Below are 25,076 nucleotides of genomic sequence, written 5' to 3'. Positions count from 1 at the left end.
TGAACAACTCTGAATACACGAAACACCATTGTTCTCCTCTTTAAGAAGAAAACTCTACATAATAGAAAAGTTGTTTTGTAGTTAAATACAGTATATGAACAGAGTTCTAGTTATATGACATGAATATCATAGCAGGCGAGATTCAAATAGGTTAAGTATTCTTAACAGAACAGGAAGAGAAAACAAAGATTTCTATTAATTCTGCCCTCTTTATTCTGCACAATCCACACTGCCACAATAAATAATGCATTCATTGGCGATTAATATTCAGACATTTCAGGACAACTCATTACCAAAATAACTTTTCGACAAGAGCTGAACTTAATTAAACATGCATTTGTTACTTACGGTAAAATGTTGAATTCCAAATTTCTTTTGAAGGCCATTATTAATTTCAGCTGAAAGCATTTCATCTGAAACACTGAAAATAAACACATCCTTAAGTTTTAAGTATTAAAACCACCAACCTTTTAATGTACCTGTTTTTCTCTGAGGAGATACACAAAGTGCTTCTGAAAAAGGGGTTTTGGGGCTTTGAATAGGTTTTTGGTGACAGTCTTTGTTTCTGAATTATCTTGGATACAGAGACGAGGAAAATGGGTTAGATTATCAACAAGGGAAAAATGAATATTGATACACCACCATATTCTTAGTGACTCAGAAATGTTGAAATAACCATTACACTTAAAAATACATATTTGTATAGTAACCTAAACAGATTGTAGGGAGGGAGGATGAGCAAAGAAAATGCTTCTCATCTACACATCACACTGTCTATCTGCAGATCTGGCTGAAGCCAATGAAGAAGCAGGACATTCCTGAGCGTCAGTGCTACATTTCTCCTGTCTACAAGACCAGCGAGAGACGTGGAACCCTTTCCACCACTGGACACTCCACCAACTACGTCATAGCAATGACCCTGAATTCAGACGTGCCTCCAGAGCACTGGATCCGTCGTGGCGTGGCCTTACTGTGTCAGCTTAACTCGTAGATACACTTCTTGTATCCTTTCACTTCACTTTATAGTCAAGTAACTGTAGCAAAATTATATTTTAGATTTAGAAATACCATCAAATACCATCTGTCTTGAGACAAAAACTATACTTTTTAATAAACATGAATGTATTCCTATATACTAAAATTTTAGAAATATTAATAGGAATTATAATAAATATATATAATTAATTGATTTTGAATAATTAATAGACATTTTATACATACTTATACATTTCAAATATATATTTTTAGAATAGAACAGTTTTCAGAGAGATTTTTAGTAAGCTGATCAACACTCAAAGTAGGCTTTGGAAACTTTATTTTCCACTTCTGACAAAGAAATGCACATACAATCAGCAAGAATGGCAAATGTATTGAAAAAAAATGCTTTAACATCCAAGCTGTGTAAACAGGGTTTAAAAATAAATGTCTTCCCAAACAACTGACAGTACTCAAATGTAAGTAAATATCTGGATGGTCCTATTTTGGAAAACACTGTAAAGCATGAAGAAAACTTGTGCCTAATTTTTATTGATTAACAAGTTAATTTCTTTTCACCACTTAACTGAGGTGTTTCATTTGAGCTCTAGAGCTCGCTTTTGGTTTAACAAATGGAAAACTTCATTTCAAAGACATAGACAGGATTTAGAACCAATCTCTTATGACTGATTAGGTTTGCTCACATGACCCCTAAAACTCATTGGCTTTACATTCAAGCTGTGAAAATTAAGTTCTTCAGGGAAAGAGGAAATCAACTGTAAGTGTTCTCATATCTCCATTTTATAACAGAAATGAAAACTAGCCACTTTCACTTGCCTCATGCATGCTTCCATCCAATCAAGTATATTTGATGAATGCAATTAATGATGATACGCACCCATGAGAACAAATAAATGGATGTCACATGGTGACAGGATAAGCATGAATCACATAACATGCCCCACCAACTCATGACGGTAGAGGATTCAAGCAGCAAACACAGGCAGTGGAATGTGTAGAGGCGACTGCGGGACACAGGCAGCGCTTGTGCGCAGTTTTAGAAATATAGCCTATATTTGGCACACTCAAAATGTTGCACACTCATTTACAAGAACCACATCAGTGGGGGACTGATGAACAGATGTTCTATAGATTTGAGTGTAGTTTCAAACAAGTGCACATAAGGCCAATATCTGAAATGTGTGCATTAATTTTAATAATAGGAGGGTGCCAACAAACAAGAGCATTTAAGATTGTCAAAAAAAGAACATTTCATAATGGCTACCTCAATGTTTAGGTTAAAAAAGGAATGGTTCTCCCAGAAAGCATGTTTTTAGATGGTCAGTGTATAAAAGGTGCTAATGTCTCACAAAATAACATTCTGAATTTTGCACAAATTATCCAGTAATACCAAACATCATATAATTAAAATTAAGTAACAAAGGTGTTTCAAAATGACAACTGCTTCTTCAAAAAAGTCTTCAGTAGCAAATCTCCTTTGGGGAAGATCATTATTTCATGAACTTCTTCAACTGTAACAAGATCATAATTTTCAACTCTCCTTGAATATAAAAATCAACTCAAATAGTAATCATCATGATCTAGACTACTTTATCAGTGAACAAATAGACTTCCCAAAGAAAACTGATGTATTCCTTGATGGACAGACATGCATAGACAGTTGTTCTTCATTTAAAAATCACAGTATTTTAGCATTAGCTTTAATACTGGACTTGTTCAGTCAAAATTCAGCTGACCTCAAGAATGCGATTGGTCTTTTAGCAGCACCGTGTCAGAGGTTATACAACACACAGTTGCATACCTATTTCTTCAATACTCAAGAATTGGCCAAATCACTAGTACACTCTTAGAAAATAAAAGATAATAATAAAAAAAGACAATGAAAGTCTAAGACTGAGGACGCTCCCCTCACCATGAACAGTAAATATATTGTAAGTAGTCAATGTTGACAGCAAAGCACAATCCAGTAAAGAAAAGAGCTCAAGTGTGTGGTTTTTCATGATTCTGGCACACAATACAGACCAGTTCTTCTCAATAAAAAAAAAAAAAAAAAACCTTGCAGAGTTGATGCCAGTTGGACTCTGTTGCACCATATTAGCACAGTTCTGTGCCTGACACTGAGATGGTGTGACAAACTAGACATAAACAGCACAACACGCCAGTTACGAATGAATGGACTATGAGATCCGATACAGTTGAATGAAAGAGCTAAACATGACACTGAATGAGTGACTGATGAATAGCTGCTTCTCTCTAGGACACTGTCCTACAAAAAAAAATACTATAATATTAAAGGGATAACCCAAATTCTGGGGAGTGCTTCTAATGTGCTATGGGATATGTCTTATTGAACACACATACATTTAAAAAAAAAAAAAAAAAAAAAAAAAAAAAAAAACTGAATAAGCACAAGAGAAAACGGTCTAGAATCTACAACTACAAAAGACCTTGAAGACGACAAGCAACTGTTTTGAGTGTCCAAGAGAGGAAAAGATGACGAAATGTAAACATGTTTGGTTGCATGTCCATGTCCACTGTAAGCTACTGATGCTGTCTTTTGAGACATGCCTGCGAGACTGTACCATCACAAAACAAAGCCACTTTGAGACAAAGCACATGCGTGAATGTAGCTGATGAATGACGCCATCCCTGACCTCAGGCTCTGGTTAGAAGCCAAAGTCAAGCACAATCTGATCCTCGAAGATGGCGATCAGCAGCATAATGCCAAACCCTGTGAGCATGCCCAAATTCTGCAGGACAAAGTGACCCATCTCACAGCGCTTGTGCTCCTCACTGTCACCATGAAGCATCTCTGGCAACTGAAGAACAAGAAATGGAATTTCATAGTGTTAAAGCAAAGAAATAAAATTCTACATCGATAGCTCACAACAAACACAAAAATCAATAATTTATGCATATAGATTAACCACTACCAATAATCTAGAGAAAGGGCTGCAAAATCGAAATAAAAAAAAAGATCTAAAAATTAACTATTTGTGAACCGTGTCGATTCCAGCATTCCATTTACAGACTTTTTTCAATTTTTTCACACCTGTTCGCAATGGCACATTAAAATATGTATTGCAAAAACCTTTGTGCATCTTCTGGAATCATACTGGATTTGGATGTTGCACCACTTGTTTCGCAAGTTAGACATAGTATGTAGGTGTAAACCAAAATATATACTGCATGCTGCATTTTTGGGACAAAAATAAAATATGTTGGGACAAAAATGCTTCTATTATAATCAGCAATGTGTCAATAGTGTAAATAATAAATGTATTGTGCAGTGTAGATAGCTTTGTTGATTATAATTATTTAATTGTTCACAGAAGTGTAAAACTCAGTGAGCTGCATGGATCAAACATTGAGAACATGCAGTGACTAACAACTTCGCTGATTATAATGGAAGTGCTCTAATATTGTCAATAATATTGTGCATCATTTATTTGAATCTTGAATAATTGTGCTTTTAAAACAGCACTAAATTAATTCACAAACATTTTTCAGCTTAGGCCATTCATACCCAATTTCTGCATTGGTAAACTCAAGATGTGAGGCTGTAGAATAAAAAATAAAAATTGGCAAAGGTCTAGAGATGCTTTTTTTTTTTTTTTTTCCAAGTTCAACTTCTTTTAACAAACAATGACATGCGTGAGACACTGCAAAATATATCAGACTTGAGCATAATGCTCAAACCTCCATCTAGAGCATGTTAACATAGAAAAACAATGGACCATCAGTGCGGTGGAATGCAAGGCCCCTAAGATGGCATGTAATAAATCATTTCAAGCAATCAATAATTATAACATATTTACGCAGCCCAACTGGCACACATATAAATCTGCATTTTGCTTCTCTTACCATATCAACTAATGCCACATAGAGAAACATGCCAGCAGTAACAGCAAAGATCCAGCTAGTGACGTTGTGCGTGTACTGTCCCACAGCCGTGCCGATCACCATGCCGGCATAAGCCATCAGAGCAGAGAGGACGTTGTACACAATGGCTTGCTTCACTGACATTCCAGCCTTCAATAAAACGGCAAAGTCACCTGGAGGCAAACCGAATGTGCACTATTAATGTACAATAAACAATACATCAGTGTAGGTATAGTTAGTTTATTTGTGTGAGGTTTCTTCACGACCATTGGTTCTCTATAAACTGAATTCTGGACCTTTGCTCTGTGTCACCTGGCCCAATTAAATCAGTCATCAAAGGCAATTAATAGCACTGCAGGGTAGTAAAAAAACTTTATTATAGCGGTCTTTCTCTAGCCACAACATGGGGAGATAGATTCTCAGACAAAATAAAAAGAACTGCTCCATCAAACGTTATTAGTGTTTGAGGAATCAAGTCCCATCACCCCCACTGGATGGCAGACAGTAAAAGGTAAACAACATCAAATGCAAAGTGATCATTGTAACATCAAAGACATACTCTGTTTATGTTACTTCTTCTGTGGTACTGTAATGTCTGGTTCTTTTGTTTAAACCAAAAGGGGAATTTAAAAACTAGTGGCCCTCTAGACAGCAAACTCAAAACTTCATAAAAGCTTTACTGTGTTTTAAAAGTTTTATGTACTGCTGTGTCGTATTCGTTCACTGTTTGTTTGTTTTATTCATTTTAAACATGAAAAGGAGAGCATAGAAAAACCGCTGGAGCTCTTCGCCTTGATGTTCCAGAGTTGATGTAAATCGATAAAGGAGACTTCACTGGCAATAAAACCTGCAGACTGGAAACAGGACCACCACATCACCCTAAAGTTAAGTCTGACCATTCTCACTGACGTTCTTTTTTGCCACATTTTTTCAGGGTCGAGGCCCCGTGTACGCCAAAAATGACGTTACCAAGGATAAAGTTCTAATAATTATTCTAAATTCTATTGGAATAAGCGAATCGACACCATAGTGATAACGAAAATGATACAGAGGAACGATATTGTTAAATTAACTTTCAGAATGTTTTTATAAATGTAACTTTCAGAATGTAATAAAAACACTGACAGCCAATCAGAATCCACGTTAAAGAGCTCAAGCGTTTAAAGCGACAAACATGACGAACAGAATATTATTGTTCATTAACGTGAACATTAATATAGTTTTCATTCATGGTGTGGACAGGCTTTTACTTTTTATCTTGTACTGCACAAACATTTGACAAATGTTAAAAAATGGATGTGCTCTTTCAACATTTTGTCAGTAGACAACTTGACCACTTACCTAGTTCATGAGGCAGTTCGTGACAGAACACAGCCACTGAAGTACTAATGCCACCAGTAATATTAGCACTGAAAGCAGCACCTGTAGGTGACAAACGCAGTTCCTCAGATACAGAAACCCTTTTAATTCAAGACAAACAAATCTGCTAATGTTTTCAATGTAGAGGAACTGACCTATAGCAAGTCCATCACTAAAGTTATGCATGCCATCTCCCATGATGACCATCCATGCTATGCTGGCGATGCCCGCATCTTTCATTTCCTGGTCAGAGTGACAGTGTCCATGGTGGGAGTGACCATGGCCATGTCCGTGTCCGTTCCCATGTCCATGCTTTTTTGATTTTGCCTTTGGTTTAGTGTCCTCTTCTGTTTTTACTGGCTCCTGGTAGGGGTGATCTGAATCAGGGATGGAGAGTGGCATTTTGCTGGGTGAATCCAAAGGCTGCAACTCTGTCATCTGAGTGTCATTGTGTCCAGTTTCACACGTTGCACCTTCTCCTGCATGAAAAAAGAATGGAAGGAGTTATTCCAGTGTCTGTACACTGGCTGAATTGTTCAGACTCACAATTGACTCAACCCCATTGGTCTCAGTCTTGTCTTACTAAACCATCGCTCAGACTCAAATAAATTGATATCAACTACAACGCTGAGTTACGTCTGAAGTTTGTTCTTCTAACATCCTTGCAAAAGTTCAGTACATTGGAGAGACTCTGAAACATCTCCTGGGTATCAAAACTCACACCTTTACTTAAAAGCCACATTAAGTGTGCAGGGAATTGATGAAGAACCCACCCTCTGTTAGAGACTTCAGATGGAGCCACTCTGCATCTGAACGCCTGTTGAGTTTGTGGTCTGACAACTTCCTCCCAATCTTTGCCTGCTCTCCTTTCTTCTTCCTCTGGCAGAGGCTTCCCTGTGGAAGCAAGCACCTTTATAATTACTAGGTTCTGAAAATAAAATCCAAGTTTGTTTTGCTGCGCACTAAAAGCCCACCTATCTGAAGCAATTATGGATTATATTTTAGTCTTCCATAGCTCTTAGCCCTGTCAGTCCTGAACAAGCATGTGAGAAGTAAAAAACAGCTTACTTGCCACTTTTGAAAGATTTCTAACTCCTGTGTTTAAACACCTGTGTTTTCCTGTGTTAAAAGCATTGTGGTGCCTCTCACCCTTTGGTCCCTGTAGTGTTTGAACATGCCAATGCAGTGTTCAATGATGAAGAGGAGGTAGATTCCTGCTAGTGCAGTCAGTCCTTTCCAAACTCCATCAAACTTGGTCAGAAATAATTCCTCAGGCTCTTCCTCCGCGTGTCCTCCATGACTGTGATCATGGCCATCTTGAGACTGTAAGGCGTAAGAAAAGTTTGATTCCTTGGGCTGTGTTGTTTGTACCTTTGCAACGGTTAAATCTTAGTTTGCCCCAAAAGAGTGAACTCACATGAGGAAGCAGATGCAGTAAGGCATCACCACTGAGGGTTCCCACTGCCAATGCAACCAGGAAGGTCAAGAGAAACTTGAAGCAGGACTGGTTAAGGATGGGCACCAGAACAACACCCAGCAGAGACAGCAGGCTGATGATGGTGATCGACACAAAGCCCCACATCCAGACCCACACTGCAGAAATCAGTGGATTAGACTGGGAATCGTGTCACTGGACTCAAAGAGTTTCAACTAAGGTAACTAGCAACATTAAACTTGTTTTAATATGTCTTAGCAATGATTCTAAACCATTTTCTATGTCCGTTTACCCTCTCTATAAGCTAGCAAACTACACAGATAATGAGAATTGTAGATGAGTGAAAATATTTTTTAAATTCAGAATTATACTAGTACAGGACCACTTATACCTGAAGATGTTTCATCTTGTACTTCAGCCTCAACGTGGTGATAATGAAGGATGCAGAAGCGTCTGTCTATCTGATAGAGCAGTGCTGGACATAAGTAGTTGAATTGCGCTGGAGATATGAGAGAATCCGAGCTCAGTCCGTATTGGTGTAGCAGCTCTGTTAAATTCAGACACTGAGGGAGAGACATACAAAGAGTTTTACTTTGATTCATTGCTTGATTCTCCTTTATTCTCGATACTCCAGCAGATGTGGTGTATGAGCATTAATCTGTTATTTTAACATTAAACGTTAAATTGGTTTATAACTGTACTCTGTATGCTGATTCCAATAAACTATGAACTATAGCAACTATGAATCACGCATTATAACATAGATACCCTGCTTAAAGCAGGTCATCTAAAGTTTGGCAGTAACTATTTATTTACAAAAGAAGTGCTTTGATACCACAAAGTGTTTCTAAAATTTAGACTAATCCCTGATTAGACCAACTAAGAGAAACCCTTTCAAATGATTCTTGAAGCACATATGAAGGGCAAAGCCATATAAACAACCACATAAGACAAACACTAAGATGTACCTCCTCGTGTTGGTGAAGAACACCATGTGCATGGGATTTCACAGACAGGTCTTCTCCTGGAACCGCTCTCCTGCTCCGCTGCAGCTGAATAGAGCTGTGATCCTGGCTGCTATTGTCATGGTCATATTTTTTTGTATCCAGCTCGTCAGCCTGAGTAACACTGATGCTGGTCTTGTTGCGGCCTCGATGAGCTCTGGCTTTGAGTGGTCTGCTCTTTCTTCTGGGTTGTGTGGTGGGTTGCTCAGTTAGGGCAGAAGGCTGTATTCTGGGTGTGAGATGAGGGGTTGCTGTGTTCTGCTCCACGCTGTCAGGACCATGGAGATGAGGGTGGGGATGCTTGTGGTGATGATGGTCATGATGATGGTGGTTTTGGTCACTGAGATCATTATTTTCTTGTGCATGTTCACTACTCTTTTGCTCAAGTTGGCCATGGTCATCTTGAGTATGAGGACTGTCCGTAACATCCCTGTGGATATGTTTGCGATCACTGTCTTTCTCATGTTCATGGTCATGATCATGGTCATGGTGATCATGTTCATGATTATGGTGATCATGTTCATGATCATGGTCATGGTGATCATGTTCATGGTCATGATCATATCCCCCATGATCATGTTCCTCAGATCCACTGTGAGTGGTGCTTTCGGCTCCGGTGCCAAGTGTTTTGCTGCATGGTAGCTCCTCGGCAGAGCCGTGTTGTTCATTCTCATTGTGGGAATGTTGATGGGTCTTGTGTGAGATGTGGGGCTTCTGATGTAGATCCGGTTGGTCAGCTGAATGCGAGTGCAGACCTTCCTGAACCTCCAGAACATCTAAGTGTGCCACATGATCGTGGCCTAGATCTTCATGCTCCAGCCCAACCACACGCACTTTGCCCAGCCCTAAACTCAACAGCAGACTTTGTAAGCCTTTAAAATCCAGACGATCCTTGTGGCCGTATCGACAGAACAACTTCTGGATGTAGTAACGCTGCTCGCTCTCTGCAGTTTCGCCATGGCTGCTGTGCACAAAGTGGTCTGATAAACCTGCGCAGGACAATTCAGAAATTTGCAGGTCACTGTGAACGTGGTCGTGGTCACCGTGGTTGTGCCCGTGGTGATGGTGGGACCCTCCTTCATGGCAGTGACTGCACTGATGGTACAGCAGGGTCAGCACGCAGAGAAAGCAGAATCTGGTATGTGTGTGAACTCTCATTATCTCCTCGCTTAGAAACCTCTGTTGAGAAACAAAAATCCAACTCAATAAACCAGAAATACATCTAAATTATTTGGTCACGCTTTATTTTAAGGTCCAATTCTCGCTATTAACAAACTATTAACTATGACTTCTGCCTCAATAACTCCTAATTTGCTGCTTATTAATAGTTAGTAAGGTAGTTGTTAAAGGGGGGGTGAAATGCAATTTCATGCATACTGAGTTTTTTACACTGTTAAAGAGTTGGATTCCCATGCTAAACATGGACAAAGTTTCAAAAATTAAGTTGTAAGTTTGAAGGAGTATTTTTGTTCCAAAAATACTCCTTCCGGTTTGTCACAAGTTTCGGAAAGTTTTTTTCGAGTATGGCTCTGTGTGACGTTAGATGGAGCGGAATTTCCTTATAAGGGCACTTCTGCCGGAAGAGCGCGTGCTCCCAGGGCAAGACAACCCTGCACAGATTACCAAAACAAAAAACAAAAAAACAACATTAAGGGACCAGTGGATGGAGTTTATTTTTACAGAGCATCAACGGAGTTGTGCAAGTGTTTGTGTTTGTTCCCTGCATTTCGAAGATGATTGTTTTACAAACAAGGTCCAGTTTGACGCCGGATTTGCACATCGTTTATTTCTTAAGGATAATGCAGTCCCAACGAAAAAGGGTCACGATCGTGTGTTGGAACCGCATGCGGTGAGTAAAACTGCTTAAAATATCTCTGCCTCCTTGTTAGTGCGTCCGCCTCACCTGCCGGAGACCCGGGTTCGAGCCCCGCTCGGAGTGAGTGGTTGCTGCTGCTGCTCTCGTTCAGTTGCAGCCTTCACAGCTGTCACAGCTTCCAAACGCTCTCAACGCAAAAGCCTACTCGCTTTTCTACTCGATTCTTTAGCTCCGCCCACACGTCACGCCTCCAGTCGTTCGTGTTTTTCCGGGAAAAATCGGTACAGACTATCTTTCTCTTATGAATATAATAAAACTAAAGACTTTTTGGAGTTATGAAGGATGCAGTACTACTCTATAGGTACTCAAGATTAACAGGATATTGAGTGAAAACGAGCATTTCACCCCCCCTTTAAGTTTAGGTATTGGGTAGGGTTAGGGATATAGTATATGGTCATGCAGAATATGTGCTTTATAAGTACTAATAAACAGCCAATATGTTAATAATAGGAATGCTAATAAGCAACTAGGTAATAGTGGGAATTGGTCCCTAGATTAAAGTGTTACCAAATTGTTATTAAAAAAATCAATAACGCTTAATGACGAACATTATATTAACAGACAGGAAAAATGGTGTCACCATAATGTTTCAACAACAGTTATGGACTTTTATGGTAATCATAAAACCTATCTAGTTCTTTTTATTGTTGGGCTTTTTATTTTTATACTCTGATGTTAGTAAGGAGGAAAAAAACTTTCAGTCATGCTCATATTTGGTAGTAACTCCTCTGAAGGCATCTTAAGTAAAACAGTTTCATTTTTAAAGGATTATGTACAAAAGACCCTAACCAAAACCTATTTTACAAAATGCAGATGTTTGCTGCACATAACCAACATTGATCACTTATTTGATTATGAATTTGATTTGATTATTCTAATTGGGTTTCTATCTTGAGAGTCATGTTATTGTAGGGTAATAATAAAATAATAATAATAATAAAACTAGATCTATTCCTTTTTCCAGGGGGCGAATAGATTCCCAGCTGGAGAAGTACTGATGAGCCTTAATGGTCCCCCTACAGCAACTACTGTGAGCCTGGAGGGAAAAGTGTGATCAAACAAAACAGAGACCTCAGCATGAGAAAGAGTATTTTCTTCCAGCTGCATACAAGAGCCACAAATAAGAGAAATGTTTGTGAAATGGATCTGGGTGTGAGTGTTCCCAAAAGTTTTATTCCAAAAGCACTGCCATTTTTTTTTTTCTGTAGCTTGTACCGCATACTATATTCTGCTTATTTGTTATAGCAGATAAAGCCAATATTCCTTTTTCTAGAAATCTGGTATTTTAAAGACAATACGTAAACACAACAAAAAATGGATACCTACATTAAGAAGAAAAGACATTAAAATGGGAGTCATAAGGGTCCATTTTTTCGAAATTGAGATATATACTGATTAAATAAGCTTTCCATTGGCGTATGGTTTGTTAGGATAGGATAATATTTGGCTGATATATAACTATTTGAAAATCTGGAATCTGAGGGTAAAAAATCTAAATATTAAGTAAAATGCCTTTACAGTTTCCCAAAATATAGTTCTTGGCAATGCATATTACTAATCAAAAATTAAGTTTGGGTATATTTACAGTAGGAAATGTACAAAATATCTTCATGAAACATGATCTTAACTTAATGTCCTTATGATTTTTGGCATTAAAAAAAAATCTATAATTTTGACCCATTCAACGTATTTTTTGGCTATTACTAAAAATATACCCTGGTGACTTAAGACTGGTTTTGTGGTTCAGAGTCACATATGCCTCAGAGTGTAAAATTTGAGGAATATATTGCAGTCAGATAATCATTTATCAAACATAACTTCCCTATTAGAAGGAATCATACATCCGCCAAACAAAAGTAGGGGTGCTCCGATCACGATCGGCCGATCGTTATGCACATCTCGTCAGTAAAGCCGGTTTTCTAATCAGCGGTTAATTCCATTAGGTGCATGATTTCACATAGAGCAGCTGTTACTAAACAGAGCCGTTGTTAATAGAGAAGATGCGCAAATCCACTTAATTTTCAGCGTTTTTTGGTTCATCTTCTCAGTTAACAACGGCTCTGTGTAGTAACAGCTGCTCTATGTGAAATCACGCACCTGATGGAATTAACCGCTGATTAGAGAACCAGCTTTACTGATGAGATGCGCATTAACCATCGGCCGATCGTGATCGGAGCACCCCTAAACAAAAGTCAATGCAAATTTGAAACTACATAAAGATCACAGCACTGTTGGGATACAGTGGAATCAAAATGGAAATAAATAGTTAGCTTTTTTATATGTGCTATAACAGTTAGCTTACACAGATTTGCTATGACTTAAGATTTCTTGCGCAAAGGTTCTGAGAATAAAAAGACGACAAAAAAAATAAATAAATATTAATCCCCCAACTGCATGCGAACAATTGCAAATCAACCACAGGGGGAAACTAAAACCTATAGCCAAAAAAAATGAGCCTTACATAAAATACAAAATAATCTAATTTATTGAATGATTCTTTAAGTCAAAACACCCTGTAAGCAGTACTTACGACAGCCTGTACTCCAGCTTGTTAAAGTGCGTGAACTTGGTAAAACATGGTATAATTATGATCCTTTCTCTCGACAGAACAGTGTTTATAAACATGAAAGTGAAGTGACCTATGAACCCTTCGGGAGATAGGATGGGGCATTGCTCATAATGTGCTGGCTCAATATGCTCTTTGTAAGTTATATGCCATCCCAAAAATGGCTGAACATGTTGTAAAAAAAAAAATCCTAAATCCAGCAAAGTCATGTGCTGCAGAGACATCATAAGACACTAGACAGGGTTACTGCAGAATTTTTAAGCTCAAATTTAAGACTTTTAAAGACCTTTTTTAAAGACCTGCACAAATAAATTAAACACCATATGATCAGGGTAGGGCAATGTCTATACTACCATATTAATATGTAAAATTATTTACAGTTTACATGACTTACAGTTTAGATTCATAAAAACAAAAAAAGTTTTATAAAATGCTAAACTATACAGTTTAGCCTTTAAATTATTTTATTAAACAATTATTATCAATGAATTATTCTATCAATGAAATAACATAAATTATGGTTGTGCGGTATTACCAAAAGATATCTCTATAATTTACTGGGATTTTATCGATAACAATAATTAGACTATATTTAGTGTATTTATATTTAGTATTTAGAGTGTGTTATTGTGCTGATATACTGAAGACTACCGTGGACAGCTGACTCCTGAATTTTTTTATATTCTTCATATTTTGTGTGGTCAGTCCATTTTTTCTGTAATTACCATCTGTTGAGTCAAATTGTTGCATTTGGGCGGTTACCAAGCAAATTAAATCAGTATCAACACACATTTTCTGCCCTATCACTTGAATTATCTTATAATTCTAAATGCATTTTAATTTCCAGTTTATTTTAAGTAAGAATTAAACCTAATCCTTAAATGATTTGTTGAATCACCAATCCTTGCTGCAAATTTAGTGCAATATAGAACAAATATATGCTGTATCACAACAGATGATACTATAGACATCATCTGTTCTTGTCTGCAGGGCCATCGTCTGGACAGAGTCATGCTTTTTGAACACGGTGTTGTGTTTGGATGGTAATGGGAGGGATGAACTGAAAGCTCATTTTTCCATAAGCACCCGTTATACTTAGCCATGAATGAGAAGAGCAGTGTGCCATTTAGTGTCCTCACACACAGAGGCTGAAATCAGCACTCAGGGTCTCAGGGATTGTGGCTGAGATTCTTCTTATTGCTGCATGTCTGTGATGACCTTCACTAAAATCCATCCAAAGAGGCCAAGATATGGATGATCCTACCAAATAATATTTACTTATATTTATTTATTGTATTAGCATCTCTAATATCCCTGTATATTATTACATTGTGATCCACCTTTGGCTATAAAAGTCTGAGCAGAAAACAAAACCAATTAAAGGGATAGTTCACCCTAAAATTAAAATTCAGTCATTATTTACTCACCCTCATGTGGTTCTGAACCCAAAAACTCAAGAGTTTCCCATCTCGGGGTAAGTCAACCCAGAGTTCAAGTTTCAACTCAGAGTTGGTTGAACCTCCTTATTGAAACAGGCCCCTGGTCTCTAGAAAACCCCAATCCATGATATATGGTTAAAAAAAAAAACACTGGGTGAACTCCAAGTGACACAGGCTGTGATGTGCTGAATTAATTATGTAACCAGCTTCAACAAAACTTAAAAGAAATTAGAAACTGACAACTTATATTTTACTACATTTACAATAGCAAGTTGTACCCAGTATCACTCTTCACAGAATCCATTCCTGGAATGAACTGACAGGCTTCCCCACGAACTGTTATTATACATTAACCTGAGCCTCTGAGCAACAGAGGAAGAAAGAGAGCCCTTAAGATGCATCATATGACTCTCACAAGGCTTCTGCCAAGACTGAATGTCTCTCACAAGTCAGGCGTGAGTCCACCTCCGGTAAATTCCTGTTTACAATCTAGCTTACTGTAAGACAGATGCTGGGCTAAACAGGGTTACAATGGGACTTGTCTGGATCAAATAAAGCAGCTTTTACAACAGCAAACAACTTTTTGGCGATCTGGCTAATAATCCCCTCTGATTTATGTCTGTGCCAACACATTTAGTGGTCAGTCAGTGTGAATTTTAGCAGGCTGGAGAACAATTCTATGACCTGTGACCAAGCAATATGGGAGCACATTTCTTCAACCATTTACTCTAGATATATAATCTGTCCTTGATACATTGATGCATTCAATAAGTCATATTTCACATTGTATGTCAGGAGAAGCATCAAGGCTTGAGAGATGAGCAGATGCCACACAGCAGATGGGAACTACATGTTTGCCAGCACAGGGCATTCTGGGAAATGACAGATATATCGCTGCACTAAGACCAGGATCTTGGTCCAGCGAATGTAGACTACCAAACAAAAACATCTAAAAGGTCTTTCAAGAAGTATATTGTCCAAACAAGATGGTCCAGCACTGGTTAAATGGGCATGAGTGTGTGTCTGGGTGGAGTCAAGAATCAAAGCCTCAAAAAGCATGACCTCTTGACTCCAAACACACGCACACCTCTAAAATAAATAGACACTCCAGAAGCTCCATAACAGCATGTCAATAAGTTCATGGAGGACCTGCACTCTAATGCACGGTAGTACCATGGTAAGGTTTGTTGAGACAAATGTACGATGATTGTAAGATGACAAGGACTGGCTTTATACTAAGAACAAACAAATGTTTTGACCCAAATCACAAAACTTAAAACGGTCACCAGTCCATAAACATGCTTATTTTGATCATAAACTGGTTAACACCTCATAAAAACATTCAGAACGGCTGAGATCACACAAAGAGAGAGCAAATAACATCATTTGAGTAACCTGGATTAACCTAGAAAAATTTAGGGAGTGGGTTAGGTTAACTTTAACAACGATACCAAGTCAAATACACATTAAACAATGTGTATTAAACAAAACACTCCAAGCAAAACAGGCGGCAACTTTCGAAACCACCAACTCCAAAACAAGTCAATCACCTTTAAGTGTTGCCGTCGCCTTGCTCAACTTCTGATCCTCACATAACTAGGACTAGCTTTTGACTGTCTATCCCAATTGAAAATGTGCCGTACCGATCAGTTTAGGATGTGCAGATCTGGCTGCAGCTTACCTCTTTCTGTCTCAACAGGAGTTGGAGGAACAGGTCATTCGCTGTCAACTCAGGCAAGGACCGCTCTTCTACAGCAATATGGAATGAGGTTTGATGTTTTGAACTCAAGTATGGGGATTTAGTGCAGAGGGGAGGGTGTACGGGACATGTGTGTTTGTAAGTGTTGGTAGGTGGGTGTGTAGGAGTGGGTGGAGGGAGAGATTTGAGCTAATCAGGCCTTAAGTAGCCATCAAATAAAATAAAATGAAAACTACAGTAAACGGTGATTTTACAGAATAGGGATCCTGACACATCAATATGTCTAAGGAACACTTATGAAGTCTTTCTGGTTACTTTAACCAAATATTCCAACAAAGAACTGACCATTAAACTGCTTTTTTTGTTTGTTTGTTTACATAGCCAAACTTCATATTTCACCAAATGGCCTAAATACAAGCAATTTTTTTCTCTAGGCTTTCGGTTAACAGTGCCAAACTACAGCCAACTGCATGCGATTCAGCTCAACAGCTTCTGTAAATTGGCTTCAAAAGGTCAGCAGCAGATCCTAAATATTATTAGGAAGAAGCCAGCATACGTAATGGTCCAGCATTTTCATGGACAATGCAGGAAAGAACCGATACATTTCTGTATCGATATGTCCTGATACAGAAAGTTTGACTGCTATGATAATTCCCAATATGCTTCATCTGGCACCAAATATAATTATGTAAATAAATTCATAAATAATGAAAATTATGCCTACTATGAACCACTACAATGAAGGAATTATACGTGCCAACTCTTTTGTAAAAATGGGAAATATAACTTTCACAGTTATTACAAAAATAAATAAACAAAATGCATGTGTGCCATGGATGGAAAACATTTTACTATGTCTTTAACAATAGGTAGGACATCTAGAAATGATGTGTCATATGATTGCAATTTATCATCTTAAATGTGTTTGCCAATACTCATAAAGCTGCCCATATATTGTTCATCTCTCAATTTAAATAAGAATCCCTGAAGCATTCAGAGACGTAAACAATGTAACAAATCATCACACTAAAACTCCTGCAGCTAGGCTTAAGAATAGCTTCTGCAACAAGAACAGGATGTTACATCAGTTGGGGAGTCAAGCAACATGTACTGTTAAGTAGGTGGTTCAATATGAATATGCATGCCAATAATGCAGATGTTCAAGACTTAATATCTAAGTGAACACTGAATTAGGGGTGTGCAATATGATGATTTTTGATCGTGGATGAATGAAGAAATCAATCGTTTGAAGAATCTATTTTTTGTGTATTCGTCTCAATATACCGTACAATGCAACATACTGTGCATTCAGTGTAAACGGCAGAGTTGCACTCACAGGGCACTACACTTTTTTGCAAAATTACATTTGCAAAATTAAAGAAGGAAGTTCATGTGAGATTTGAGGCTCTGTGTGTTGCCTACTGTAAAATAATCTTATTCCTAACTACAATATAGAGATTATTATTACTGTGCTACATAATAGAGAGTCTACTGAATACACATGGCCTCTGAACACTCAAAGATATATAAACCCTGCATACTTTACCTGATTCTTTTAGTCTTGAACAACTAAAGAGTCGCCTGGAATAGACCACAGGCTTTTTATGCATAATTAAACCACCACACGATGTGCCGTAAAACACATCAACTTAAGAGTTTAAAGGAACATTATAAAACACACATTTAAAGGAACCTGCTAAGGCCCCCTAAAATCTTAAAACTTATTTTCCTTAACGAGACCTCACACGCAGAGCTCATGTTAATTTAATCTCTCTGTTCAAGACTGTATGCTTAACAGCTCAGTAGGCACCTATAGCGGATCATGTGAACGATCTTATGCGCTGTTATTACCAAAAGGAAGTCTCGTTTGATTAAGACTAGGCATTTCATGATGAAATGCCAACCCATATTTGACAAATTATTTTTTAATGCTGGCCTATTAAGTGACTTTGTTTGAGACTGCTCATAAAAAAATAATTCATGTAAGATATTCAACTTTCAGAACAAATCAACGAGTTCACCATCAGTCCTGTCATCATTCACCTTCAAAATATCTTCTTGTTTCACAAAAGTAAGACTGTTGATTTGAATGGATTTGAGGGAACTAATACCCTTTAAAGCAATAGCACATAATCACTATTATCTAGTGGGACACTTGGGTTGTACCACAAAGTATCAGTGGTTAGTAGGGGTCTAAGAAAATATCGATAGACATAAATATCACAATATTTTGTTTGGCGATACTGTATCAATTCTCAAAAATTCAAAAATGTATAATTTCTAAATTATAACAATGATAACCAAATTAATAATATGTTATACTCTTGGGAGAAAGACATTGGAATAACAGTAACTTAAGAGGAGTGGAGTCATCCATGTAAAAATGTTTTCTGTTATGCAAAGTTACCCTATTGGCAGGAATATGCGTGAAAAATATTGGTTCTTTAGAACAACCCTGAAAATTAGTAAATATATAAACCAAACACAATATTGTTGGAGAGAGTGTGGTCAATGTAATGTTGATTTGGCTCATGTCCTTTACACTTGCTCAAAAATCCAGCCATATTGGGTTAGTGTGTTGGAATTAATCAAGCAAAATGAAGTTATTCAAGAAGAGATGGTTCGCATATGCTAATCAAATGCATTGAAAAGCATAAACCAAGCATGGATTTGGACTTGTACAATAAGATGAGGTATGGAAGTAATCTCTGTGATATATAATGCAGCCATATGGATATTTGTATGTATGTATGTTAACATGTATATATGGATTAGGGCTGGGATAAACGATTATTTTTTTAAACGATTAATCTAGCGATTACTTTTTCGATGCATCGATTAATCTAACGATTATTTTTTTTCAGACCAATTCGATTTAGATTATCTCCCCAGTAATTGACTACTAACAATTTATGCATGTTGATTTACATATCTGAATGAAAAAAAACATGCAAATTGCATTACTTTGCACTTGTATAGAGATTACTTGCATTACTTTGCACTTGTATAGAGATAGCATTCAATAAAACCTTGAAGCCTTGAAAACACATAGCTTACTGAAACAAGCTTACTGAACACATAGGGCCTAGCTTACTGGAAAAAAGTTCTTCTTTCAGATGAAAATAACAACAACTTGACGTCTAGCATTCAATAAAAAAGGTCACCCAAAATACTTGTTTAGAGCAATTGAAAGAATACAGTAACCAATGTAAACTTGATGGGTTTAAGCTAATACAGAGAGTGCTTTTCCAAAAAAAAATTAACAGTGGGAGCCAGCAGCCTGTCATGGAGAAAAAAAAAAATCTCTGAATGCTCCACGTGAAACTTTGGCGTTCCGCCCTTTTTCTATAGTTTCTAATGATTTTGGTTAATATGTACGAGGGAGAGAGAGAGAGAGAGAGAGAGAGAGCAAGAGCGCTAGTGTAGTTTGAAGACTGTGAGTGCGCGAGTGAAACTTTGTTGTTTCGCCCTTTTTCTATCGTGTTTAATGATTTTGATTAATATGCACAAGGGAGAGAGAGAGCAAGAAGCGCTCGTGTTGTTTGAAGACTGTGAGTGTGTGTGCAAAGACGGGCCTCTCTCTCGTACGTGCCCTGTCAGGCGCAGCTCTCATTCTATTCTACATCACTCACCGATCAAATAAGGCTTTGACAGCCGCCAAAAAAAAAAAGATCAATGCAGAAAAACCCCTGGATTGGTTATATAACGTTGGACAGAATGTTGATCCGGCCATCGCGTATATTCAGCACACATAAGGTAAATGTTTAGCAAAAGTTTTTTAGAGAAATAAAAACAGGTAGACGAATCGATGCGCATATTTTGCGTCGCCGTATTTTTTGCGTCGACATCATTGATGGCCTTGACGCATTGTCCCAGCCCTAATATGGATATATGTATGTATGCATATCAATGTATATAAGTAAGTACGTATGTATATATAGGTGTATATATGCTATATGTCTGTGTAAGAATGTATATATGCACAGTAGTGATGCGCGGGTCCCGCTTTTATGAAATTATTTGGCCGGCCCCAGCCTGCCCAGCAAATAAAATAAAATTTCTTGACCCGCCCCGACCCGCGCATTGGGGACATCAAGGAAGTTACGTTGCTATTTAGACCTTCGTTTGTTGACTTAAGACATAACACATAAGACACTCTTTTTTTTTACCAACTGCTGGAAAAGAAATGGTCACTGAACGAATCAGTGAATGAATCATTTTGGTGAACAACTGAAAATCAACGAATCTCTTGAAAGAATCAAAATTTCCACCACTAAATTCCATGAAACATAAATGGATTTTTAAAAAAAATAAAAAATGTTTTTAGTGACCCGCTCCCCGCAATAAAGTGCCAATTTCTTAACCCGACCCGCGGGTTATGAGACGACCCGTGCATCACTAATTCAAAGGCATATGCATATATATTTCCTTCCCTTGGTTTTTGTATTTTTTTTTCACTGGGTATAGGAAAGGGGAGAGTAGGGGGAAGGAAAGGAGAAAGAAAGGAAGGGGAAAGAAAAAAAAGAGAAAAATATTGTGTCAACTCTGATATGTTAAATGTATGATCGTAATATGAAAAATGCGCCAATAAAAAAAAGTGCAATATTGCAAAAAAAAATAAATAAATATTGAGGTATATATTAAGTGTGTACAAGATTCATGCCAGTTGTTTCATTTTGAGTTTTATCCCAACCGCTATATAGCATACTTCATAGCTCTGAACTTAAACATTGACTGTGTGTGTTCTGCTCCTGCAAGGTTTGCTCCCGCAAACATTCTAATACTGCATAGAATTTTCGCATATCAGGGAGCCGCTATTAGTGGGGAGGGTTTAAATTGTGAAAAAAAATGTAATGATCGCTTGCTCTGTTTACTTTCACTTTCCATTTTGCGATCACGCGCACTCTGTGTAAAGGTAGAGCATCTTATGATATAAGATATTTGTCAATGAGCTCCAGATCTGTTGAGTAGCAAATCCTCCACCATGGTCTTGTAGGTCATCCCCCTTATCGACCCATGATCAGTCAAATCTGACTCCTGCAAGCACCTATTTTTCCCCCTTTACTCATACTGCTCAAAATCTGGTTCAATAGCGTTGAATGTTACAGGAACAAATTAATGCAAATGCAGAACCCACTGTGTTCTGGTTAATAAAGCTATATATATCAGGGCCTGAATTTCGTTTCTTAAACTGGGGGAATTCCCACTTACATAGGTCACATGGTGGTGGGTTTATAGATTCTGGGGGCGGGGGCATGGGGGTTGGGAATAAATTGACACATAGGGGCTAAATTAATCATCTTCATTTATGTCTACAGATTTTAATGTATGGCGGTTTTCAAAACAGCTTTACAAAATTTGTCATGCTCTCCTCCAAACTGACATCAAGAACTGCATTAAAACTATTTATAAATGCCTTTCAGAAATCCAGTTTCAGTTCAATTTCTTTCTGTTTTTTTTTTTTTTTACTTTATACAAAATACACCATGATCTGCTTCAAAAACTGACATTAACAGTTTAAACTAATATATCTCACTTAAAGTTTTATTATTTTGAGTTGCTTTAAATGTAATGCCTTAATGAAGAAAGAATGTCTCACCTTTCTAAGATATAGCTCTTTTTTTTCTAATGTTTAACCAAAAAAATCTGATCAGAAATTATCCCGATTTTAAAGGGGAATTTTATTTTTACCTTTGCACTCAGGCTATCACATAAGGATAGAACCAGAAATGCTTACTTTTCTAATTAAACCTAACAGCAACAGATTTTATATATATATATATATATATATATATATATATATATATATATATATATATATATTAACCAGCATTTTCACCTACATGGTCACCTGTTTATCCTCTATAATCCTACAATAAATATTATTTGATTATAATCAATAACAAGAATAATCTGTTGTAGCGAATGCAGTAAAGTCAACTTGAAGAATCCATATAATATCTGGATAAATGAGTTAGCATTCTTATTCTTCTTACTCACCTCAATGACAGTTTCTCAGCTGACACAGTGATCGTAGACAATCTGTCATCTTTGCTAATGCTTATTTCTGCTAAGGTTGTTTTGTGCACCTAATCCTAAAAGCCACTAATGGTTTAACAGCCAGAAGAAAATACCGTCACCACAACATTAATTGGCACCTCAAGAATTTTCACAATCCAAAGCCTTTAAGCTGAAATATCAAACACCTCGCCTCGAAAGTAGACCAAAGTCAGTCAAGGGAGGAGTGGAAAGGGAGTGGTCAAGTCTTCTCACACTAGACTAACAATCTATGCAAGCCATGGTAAATAGCACTCTTGCATCTATTGATCAAGTGGATTTTTATGAAGACGCACAAATATTCCACTTCATCTATTCTTAAATTCCACATAAATCCATTTTTACTGAATTTTTTTTTTCAGATATGGTAACATATTTGGAATGACCATTAAGTGAGAATGATACTGTAACTACCATCACAGACCCTCAGGCAGAACCGTGACAGAAATGCAATCCATCCAAAGTTCATCCATCCAAGCAAAACCACTGCATTATCAGCTGTCTAATACTATTAATTGGACTTCTGGTAGGTGCATATACTTCACCTTAAAAACAAGCTACACTGTATTTATTGTATCTTCAGAAACTCCACTGAGAAAAGACACTGGTTTTATGTAAGAAAAAAAAATGAATATATATATATATATATATATATATATATATATATATATATATATATATATATATATATATATATATATATATTGTTGTTTTTTCTTGCCATGGCCACACGACTAAGTATATAAACACAACTCAGAGATTGCAGTGGAGGTGAATACAGTGCCCTTGACAAATGAACACTTTTAATGGAGTAGTATGGATTTAAATAGCTTAGATTTCCCATTTGCAAACAAAGGCTCTGCATGTCCATGAACACCAGTTTCTGTGGTTAGACAGAGGAAAGCTTCTGCAGGTGTGCAATAACAGGAAAACATCATCATCATCACTGCAGCAGTACCTCAATTTGTCAAATATTGTCACACTTCCTGCGTTAAAATGTAAAGACTGGTATATTTTTCATGCTTATTCTATATCAGACTAGATGTTTATTATAGTAACACCCTTCTGATGTCACATTACAAAACAAACTGTGTTCGACTTTTAAATATAGATGTTGGTTGGAAGACTGGTTTTTAGCAGGTCTTCCGGCTAAGGCTATGTTTTATAAGAGATTTGTATACTTTTTAGGTGGTCAGACTTGAATCTGCCAAGTGTTACTCAGAATTGATCAGTTGGAAACATATTGCACATTAACTATCAGGGTCTGAAAAATGCGCAAAGAAACTGTAACAAAAAGTGTCATGAAGCATAATCTGCATTATTTCACCATTCAAAGAACACAACTCAAGTTTAACTGCCACTTTCATTTGGCATTGTAAACAGTGAAATTAAAGTATGAACCATGTGGAAACTTAAAAGAGAGCATATTAAACAGATTAATATTGTAGTCTACAATGTTAAACCAGTGTGAGACAATCTTCAAGACTACTACACCCTTAACTTCTTTACATGACTGATCCTCGAGCCCAAGCATGCGATTGAACCCCAAAATTCCCCTTGCTTCCACGACTAATTGAATCTAGATCAATGCCTACATGAACAAGTGCATATTTTATTAACACGATTCGCAATAAACACGTTCATTTACAGCAGCGAAACGCCATTAGTCGAACAGCGGCTTTAATAAGGTGCAATCGACGGAAATATTATCAATCTAAACAGCAGCTGCTAACACTGCTAGCGCCGGAAGCTATAAAAACCAATAAAAAATGTAAAACATTGCACGATTTTATCGTTAATCCCTGCTCTCATTGACCCATCTGAAGCTGCTCGGGTCCATGTTGTGGGAGTGTGTGAAAAACAAAGTGGGTTTTATATAGTTTACCTCACTCGAGTGCCGTGTGCATCTCCTCTCCGCTCGGTACTAAAACACTCACGCTGCGCACCGCACAAATCTCTGACCCCACTGCGGAAACGCCATTCTCAAAGCCACTTACGTACTTACTTGTTACGTTCTTTCATCCGTCTCCACATTTCAAGTAAAGTGTAACGCAATTTACGCAACGTGGCTCGAGCTCTGTGGCGCGTGCTTCCGCCAGCAGACAGTCAGGGGCCAACCTGAGCTCGTGGAGGAAGCACGCGTCACACAAGGCTGTAATATGGTTAAAATAATCGTGACAACGCGGTAGACTCCCATCACGTCTTTGATTATGTCATATGTCATTTTGATAGTCTGAGTAACATCCGCCACTAGATATGATGTCCACCGACATGACTGCATCTTCCTTTTTAGCACCAAAGATCCCACAGAGAACATTATTGTTACTGTATCTTTGTCTGCAAATAAAAACCAGACGATTAATATAAATACACACTATTTTCATCATCTCATATTAACAGTTTCAACATTAATATATATATATATATATATATATATATATATATATATATATATATATATATATATATATATATATATATATATATACATACATACATACATACATACATATATATATATATATATATATATATATATATATATATATATATACATACATACATACATACATACATATATATATATATATATATATATATATATATATATATATATATATATATATATATATATATATATATATATATATATATAGTTTAAGAAAGTATTGGGGGGGGGGCATTTGTAAATGTAGTAAAGCAGTAATACGGTTTTTAATAAATGCAGAACAAATGCAGTCTTGGTAAATTAATTCTTTCAAA

At 37.1% G+C, this 25,076-nt stretch overlaps 2 protein-coding genes across 7 annotated transcripts in view; one reads left to right on the top strand and one right to left on the bottom strand.

Moving 5' to 3' along the window:
* Nucleotides 1-3,359, top strand: part of LOC113082485 (dynein heavy chain 7, axonemal-like) — a 67,257-nt gene extending 63,898 nt beyond the window's left edge. Inside the window, 1 exon segment of the mRNA XM_026254112.1 lies at nt 785-3,359. Coding sequence (XP_026109897.1) covers nt 785-991 — 207 coding nt within the window. The 3' untranslated portion in view covers nt 992-3,359.
* Nucleotides 1,299-24,458, bottom strand: LOC113082486 (zinc transporter ZIP10-like). 6 transcript variants are annotated; one of them, XM_026254114.1, is made up of 10 exons: nt 14,546-14,663; nt 8,641-9,855; nt 8,064-8,235; nt 7,655-7,830; nt 7,387-7,560; nt 7,011-7,131; nt 6,393-6,716; nt 6,220-6,300; nt 4,861-5,051; nt 1,299-3,815 (listed from the first exon to the last, which is right to left on the bottom strand). In XM_026254114.1, exons 1-10 carry the CDS (start codon nt 14,549-14,551, stop codon nt 3,663-3,665), a joined length of 2,613 nt encoding a protein of 870 aa, XP_026109899.1. In that variant the 5' UTR covers nt 14,552-14,663; the 3' UTR covers nt 1,299-3,662. The 6 variants fall into 6 exon arrangements, with proteins under 6 accessions (XP_026109899.1, XP_026109902.1, XP_026109905.1 ...); XM_026254117.1 differs by lacking the exon at nt 14,546-14,663 and adding an exon at nt 24,319-24,458 and having other exon boundaries at nt 3,663-3,815; XM_026254120.1 differs by lacking the exon at nt 14,546-14,663 and adding an exon at nt 24,311-24,444 and having other exon boundaries at nt 3,663-3,815.
* Between the last annotated feature and the right edge of the window lie 618 nt (nt 24,459-25,076).

This window comes from Carassius auratus, unplaced genomic scaffold, assembly GCF_003368295.1.
Source record: "Carassius auratus strain Wakin unplaced genomic scaffold, ASM336829v1 scaf_tig00036306, whole genome shotgun sequence".
Classification (NCBI taxonomy): Eukaryota; Metazoa; Chordata; class Actinopteri; order Cypriniformes; family Cyprinidae; genus Carassius; species Carassius auratus.
This window is presented reverse-complemented; position numbering and strand designations above follow the sequence as displayed.

Coding starts and splice junctions, on each gene's coding strand:
- LOC113082486 (XM_026254114.1), bottom strand. Junction 7,561..7,654: donor TACTGCATCTGCTTCCTCAT/GTGAGTTCACTC, acceptor TACGCCTTACAG/TCTCAAGATGGCCATGATCA. Junction 6,301..6,392: donor TAGTGATGGACTTGCTATAG/GTCAGTTCCTCT, acceptor TGTCACCTACAG/GTGCTGCTTTCAGTGCTAAT.